Here is a 6742-nt window from a genome sequence, read left to right on the forward strand (position 1 = left end):
AATTATACTTTATTACTTCATTTGAGCAATTTAGAGTAATATATATTTAAGAACGTCATTTAATTAGTTTATTAAATTATTAAATTTTCATATAAAATTTATTAAATTGATTTAAAGCTTGTTAAACTTTCATTAAAAGAACTACCAAATCACGCATTAAATGTGTTTATGTTACCTTTCTTAAAAATTCGTTCATGTTAAAGCTTTCGAATATGAGCCAGGCATGTAGGTCTTTTTCGACAAAACTAATTATACATGTTAAAACTGTTTAATCGCTGCATGCGTTCCAACCACGCTCATGGGACGATTAATGGTTCTTTGCTGAGGCAGCTTGCTTGTTTATTGTTTGGTATACAAACGAACGTCACCGACTTTGTCGAACGCGCTCGTTTGGATTTCGGTTTTTCGTACGGTAAATATTTAACGTTTACCTGTGGTTTTTACTGAATCATTTTGCACAGCAGCTTTAAACTACAAACAGAAGTAATATGCTTAAAAAATGTTAACGCTTTGAACAACTTAGAAACTAAAATATTTAAAAAAAAACAACTGTTTTGTTCTAAAACTTTTCATAAATAGTAAGTCTACAGTGTGAAAATTTGTAACTTAAAAAAACGTTTTTAGATTGCATAAAGTATCAATAAATAACATGAACAACTTCATCGCATTAAAAACAAACTTTCTACTAAACGTTTTGATTCTTCTGTTCAAGGAAGCCCTGATAACTTCAGCTGCAGACAACACGCACCAACCTATCTACTGGAATATAACAAACTACATGTTAGTTTAAATTTTTTTTTCAAAAATTTTTTAAATAAAAAGTATATTTTTCCAAGTAAGCAAACATAAGATGACAGTTTTGGCTTAAATACTTTCTTAAAAAATCAAATTTAAGAAATAACACTTTTCAAAAATCTAATACTGTTTTTAGATAAAAACTTAATAACTTAAAAAAATGCTTTTAATTATTCACAACAGTTTAAAAAATGCATGTTCAAAAATTTAGAACCACTAGCTGATATCCAAAAAATATGTTGTTAGAAAACCAGCAGTAGTACTAGAAGCAATATGTAGTTGATAGGAGCAGAAACAAAGTAAAACCGCTAAAAACTACCTCTACAAAAAGCATGCTAGCAAAATTTTAACACGGTTTTCATATTTATCATAGACCCTGCAGTTTTACAATGTACCTATGTCACCTCACAGCAAAAAGTTGCAATGCAAATAAGTTTAAAGATAAAACGGTGAGCTTCCAGTACATTAAAAACCCGTGTATGCGACTACCGCATTTATTGATTTAATGATTAGTTTGAATCGAATGCGATAAGTTGGTTTGAACTGCTGATAACTTTAAATTTTTTGCGACCGAAATTAACTGCGGCTTTTCAAACTTCAAAAGTCTGGAATGGCTGATAAAAAAAATCAGAACGAGCTCAGGGTCAAAGCAGTAGCCGGTGACGTTTTTTTAAGTAAAACGCTGCAATTATATTTTCTGATACCGGGTTAATCATCGTGTTCAATTTTTTTTCAAGCCATTTAATTCAATTTCTGCTGAGCCTTTCTTGTCGGCCGTTCAAGAATTCCTTGTTAACTTATCGCACGCTTGTCAATTTGCATTAGACGACGAGCTCTTTTTGAGGTGAAATTGGCTTGCGCAATGACGTTTTGTCACATAATCTTTGTAGTTCAGCCCCCGTTCGGTACTTACAACACTAATTGCGCTTTAAACGAATTAAAACGCTCAATAAAGCTTGATAAAAAATTATGTAAGTTGTCTAATAGGTAAGCTCATTTTTAGTTTTATTACTTCTAACTTGTTATTGTTTTTTATTTTAAAAACTAAAAAAATAATAAATATATGCTAACCTTATGATTTGCAAACAAACTATTTCCAGCAAAACTTTTAAACAGTAGGATTTTTTTTTAAATAAGCTGTGTTTAAAACGATATGTTTAACAAGTTTTTTTTGTTTAGCACTAAGTTGTAAAAAAGTAGTTAATTATTAAAAGTTAATAACTATTTTTCAAATTGCTTTCATCGTTCATGAAAGCATTTATTATCAAATAAATGTTTATTTTACTTATAAAAAGCTATTGAAATTAACAAATTCAATTGGCAATATGTACAACGTTTAACAATGACTTGAGTAGAAAGTTTTACTTATTTAACTATAAATTTTTGTTAAAACTTATAGAAATTAATAAAATTACAGTTTTACAAGCCGTTTATTTATATTCAATGATGTAAATAACTCGTATATAACAACATTTAAATCGATCTTTTTTTAAAAGTTAGTTTTTAAGAAAGCAAAATATCCTTGAAAACAATGTATTAATGTTTTAAAATAACCTATACTTAAACATATTCCATTTCAACTACAATAACTTTTTAATATAACTTTGAACCATTTAAGGTTCAGGGGCGACCAGCGACCGCTGAACGTCAACCTCGAGGACAAGATCGACCTCATCTGCCCGACCAACGCCACGGGCGTAAACCGCGACCAGCTCTTCTTCAAGATCCACCTGGTGGACGAGCGGGGCTTCAGGGCGTGCAGCTCGGAGGGGGGACGGAGGCTGATCACGTGCAACATGCCGGAGCACGAGAAGAAGTACACCTTCTACTTCCAGGAAATATCCCCCTCGCCCTGGGCGCTTGAGTTCGAAGCGGAGAAGAGTTACTACGTCATCTGTGAGTTGTTTGTTGCTACGTCATCTGTGAGTTGTTTCTTACTACGTCAGCTGTGAGTTGTTTGTTGCTACGTCATCTGTGAGTTGTTTGTTGCTACGTCATCTGTGACTTGTTTGTTACTCAGCCATTAGTGAGCTTCGCCGTGTTTTTGTTCAGTATACTGTGAGAAACTGTTAAGCATTGTTTATTCGGCGGTTAACTGTGATTGATTGGGATTTTCAAGCCTTTGCTTTGAATATTTAATGCTGTTTGCTGTGCAATTACACATAACTCTTCTATTGACTAACAAAGCAGTTATATAGTTATAAGCATAAGTGACTCGGTGAATAATAAAACAGATCGAATTTAGATTTTCACAGTACATAAACCAGTCCAATTATAAAAGACTAGCTCTAATTCAAGATGTTTTTCGAGAAAGCAATTTTTTCAAATTCCTTTGTTTACATAGAATTACCCAAACAACTAAAGGTCAGTAGTGCGGTGTCCGAACCATCACAAAAAAAGCTAACACTGAGATGACATAAAAGGTAAACATCTTCAGAAAAAAAAAAACTGAAACTTTTAAATTGCAAGTGTTTTCGATGAAGTGCTCCTTGCAGCGAACGTCTGCGCCGCTCTTTGTTTATTGCCTTATCCGCCCGCACATCTCGTGTGACGTCACAAAGCTTTCACTCTACGGCCAGTAATTAGCGAGATAAGTCGAGGGCCCTCACCGCCTGATTCAAGGACAACTGGCAGCATTGGAAGGCGGTTCAGCGCTCAAACACATTCAAACGTCTGCTGATTTTGAATTTAAAACTTTGTTTTTCTTTTTCAATATGCTGCTGCTGCTGTTTGCACGTTAAGGCTGTTTTTGAGCGCTAAAAAAATTCGTCAAGTTCAAACGTATAACTTTGCTTTTCACTTTGAGTACTGCTACTCAATAGCACTTTTTTTTAAATTTTACTTTAATAAGGAATTGTTTATACTTTTTATAACAAATTTTGCAGACAAAGTTTAACTCAGTACATAAAACTTTGAATTTGAGTTTTGAAATGAGTGATAAATAATTAGAAATTAAGCTTAAATAAAAAATTGTAAAAGCTTACTACTTAGTATAAAAGTAGTGCTAAAATATTTTATTTATATCTATATTTATTCTAACAAGTTAAAGAAGTTTAAGTAGAAAATTCTTGTATATATTAAATAATCTTAGCTCTGTTTTTTCAACTTTAATTATAGCAAATGTTCTTATCGCGTCTACATGAAAAACATCTGCTAATTTTTATAAGTACAAAAACGTCAAAACTACTTTTAAGCTTAATCTTACTACAGTATCTATTATACCGAACGCTGGGGTCCTTTAAGAACAGATTTAGAGACTTAATCTAATCCTGGATAAAAGAAGTTTTGCTGCTTCCTATTAAATCACTTTTTGTTTCCGTTTTGCCTGCACGCACACGGTCTTGCCGGAAGTCGTCCCTGCTAATGCGGTCATGTTTCGCACACACCGAATGTTGAACTTGTTGCAGTAGTGTCACGCGTGAACGACGTTCATGGGTAATGATGCGCGTCTATCAAGTTATGAATATTTAACTTAGCAGCGAGTTTTATCAATCAATCAAGCGCATCGTTCCGACAAACGCTGGTATCTTTGTGTTTGTAAATAACTCATTGCAGACTTTGTTGACAATATCCTGTTCCGTGCTTTTTCTGTTGTTAACAATGCGTTTTGGTCTGCAAAGGGCTTCCGACTGATTTTTGACTTAATTTTGTCGTTTTGGTTGACAGTTTAAAACAAAGTTGGCTTATAAGACAAAAAGTTATAAATAAAATGTAGTTTTTTTTCACAAATAACAAATACTTATTCAAGAAAACAAAGTTTTTTGAAAACCTTGTGATATTTTCATATTTTTTTTGTAGTTACTAATAGCATTTAAAATTATAACATATAAATCTGCCTCTTTGTATAAAATGTAAAAGTGATATATTATTTTTATTTTCGTTTTCTTGTGAATAATCCTTTTTCTATAACTTTAACCATTTGTTAATAAACATTTTCCCGTGACAAACCTTAAAGTTTTATAAAGTAAAACAAAAGTTAAAAGTACTTTTGTTACCTTTATTTTAAGCTTCTATTAATAATAACTAAACATTCTAGTTAAGAGTAAACATTTTTATCTCTAAAAATCTGTAATTAACTTTTTATATTGACCAAGATAAAGTTGAATCAAAAATATTTCAAATTTTTTAGCAAGGGTTTATATGCTTGTGATTAACAAGTATAAAAACGGATTTTTAGTTATCAAGTTTTACTATTTACCTTAAAAATTTTAGCTGGTAAAACGGTATAAAATATTTTTTTCATATTTAGCTGATTTTAAATTAATTACCACTTAACAGCGACATCGGACGGAAGTGAACCAGGATTGAATCAGAACGCTGGCGGATCCTGCGTTAGATTTAACATGAAGTTGGAAATTCGTGTTCATGAAAAATCATCGAGTTTGTTTTCATTTTAATTAGTTTGAACTCATTTAGAAAGTGTTTGTACAAATCATTCACAACGTTGCCGTTAAAAGTATAAAAATATTAAAATAATTTTTATAAGATTTTTAAATTTTCAAAACTATTGAATGATAAAATTTGTTTTTTGCAACAGATGAAACAAACTACAGAAGGTTTTCTGATTACGAAAAGCCACTTTCAAAAGAGCAACCTACTTCTAAAGGTAAATTTTTAAGTGACCAAACTAAAAAACAAAATAAATAACTTATATTTTTATTGTGAAGTCTTCTCACTCAGCTCTCTTTTTTCAGACACAAACTACTACAAGTTTTTCAACAAAGACGAAAACGAAGCCGACCGCAACAGCAATTCAAACAACAAGGACTACAAAACTGACGAAAACGACGACATCATGCTGGGAATAATCGTGGGCGCCGGCGTCGTCATCGCCCTCGTCTCCTCCGCCTTCCTCCTCCACCGCCGCATCGTCCACAAGCGGAAGCGGGTCGAAGTCGTCAAGTACGACTACCCGAGTAGGCCCCCCATACAAGACGCCTCCACCGGCGAGAACACGTATGACGAAATACGGCCCAGTTACCGTAGCAACACGATGACGCGCATGACGTCATATTCAGATTACCCGACGCAGTCCGGTGACCCGAGGGGCCGCTACTTCACCATGGTCGTGTCGCCGGACCACAGGCAGGGATGCTACGGTGACGCGCGCTCGTCGCTAGGCAACCGGGTGAGCTGCACGCCGCCGGTCGCCAGGGGCGGCAGGCGCGCGGGCCACTCGCCTCCCTCCTACAGTGAGTGTTTCCTTGACAACGGCGGGTCCGTGGTGGCCGTATGACTAGAAGTGGAGGAGATTGGCTGAAGTTGTTATGACGTAACAAACGGTGCAATCTCAATTGATAGGTGAGAAACTGAAAAGAAAATACGATTGAGTTGGAGGATCGATGGAACGCAAATGTTCGCTGGTTATTTGTTCAAATATGTATTTTATATATTTATATATGTAATTAAATATATGTTTATGTGTCATGTATATATAAGAATCATAACATTATTAGTTAAAGTTTATTTAGAAATTAGCAAATATTGATTTTTTTTGTTCAAAGTTTTAAAACTAAATACAGTTTTGATTTATTTGTTTTGCGAAACACTAACTCTTATTTCTTTTTTAATGGTTATATTATAAATAAAATTTATATTAACAAAAGTATTTTTAAATTGAGCAAAAAAGTTTAAATAACAGAAAATTATGAACTGTAATTAGCATTTATTTAGTACAAATTAAAATAATAAACGTATTACGTTCAAAAATTTTTTTTTGAAATGTTATGTATTGAAATTTTATGTTTTTTGTGTTTTTACTACCTTTCAAAATCACTGTGACTAAAAGATACTAGATTTGCTCATTGAAAAAGTAAAAAAATATTTTTTAATAGTTTTTTTATTAAATACTTTTACTTTGAGTTTTTCTTTATAATTTTTTCATTTTACTTAAACTTGTATTGTGTTGTAATATTAGCGCACAAATAAATTTTAACCATTTGTTTAA

The 6742-nt window shown here is 32.8% G+C and overlaps 1 protein-coding gene across 1 annotated transcript; it reads left to right on the plus strand.

Annotated features, from left to right (window-relative positions):
- The first annotated feature begins 659 nt into the window (after positions 1-659).
- LOC145834785 (uncharacterized) lies at positions 660-6412 on the plus strand. The gene is made up of 5 exons (XM_082942297.1): positions 660-780; positions 2414-2691; positions 5074-5175; positions 5333-5401; positions 5490-6412. Coding segments are annotated over exons 1-5 (993 nt in total). The 5' UTR covers positions 660-778; the 3' UTR covers positions 6032-6412.
- The last annotated feature ends 330 nt before the right edge of the window (positions 6413-6742 follow it).

The sequence above is a fragment of the Thalia democratica genome, chromosome 4, assembly GCF_965202585.1.
Source record: "Thalia democratica chromosome 4, ktThaDemo2.hap1.1, whole genome shotgun sequence".
Lineage (NCBI taxonomy): Eukaryota > Metazoa > Chordata > Thaliacea > Salpida > Salpidae > Thalia > Thalia democratica.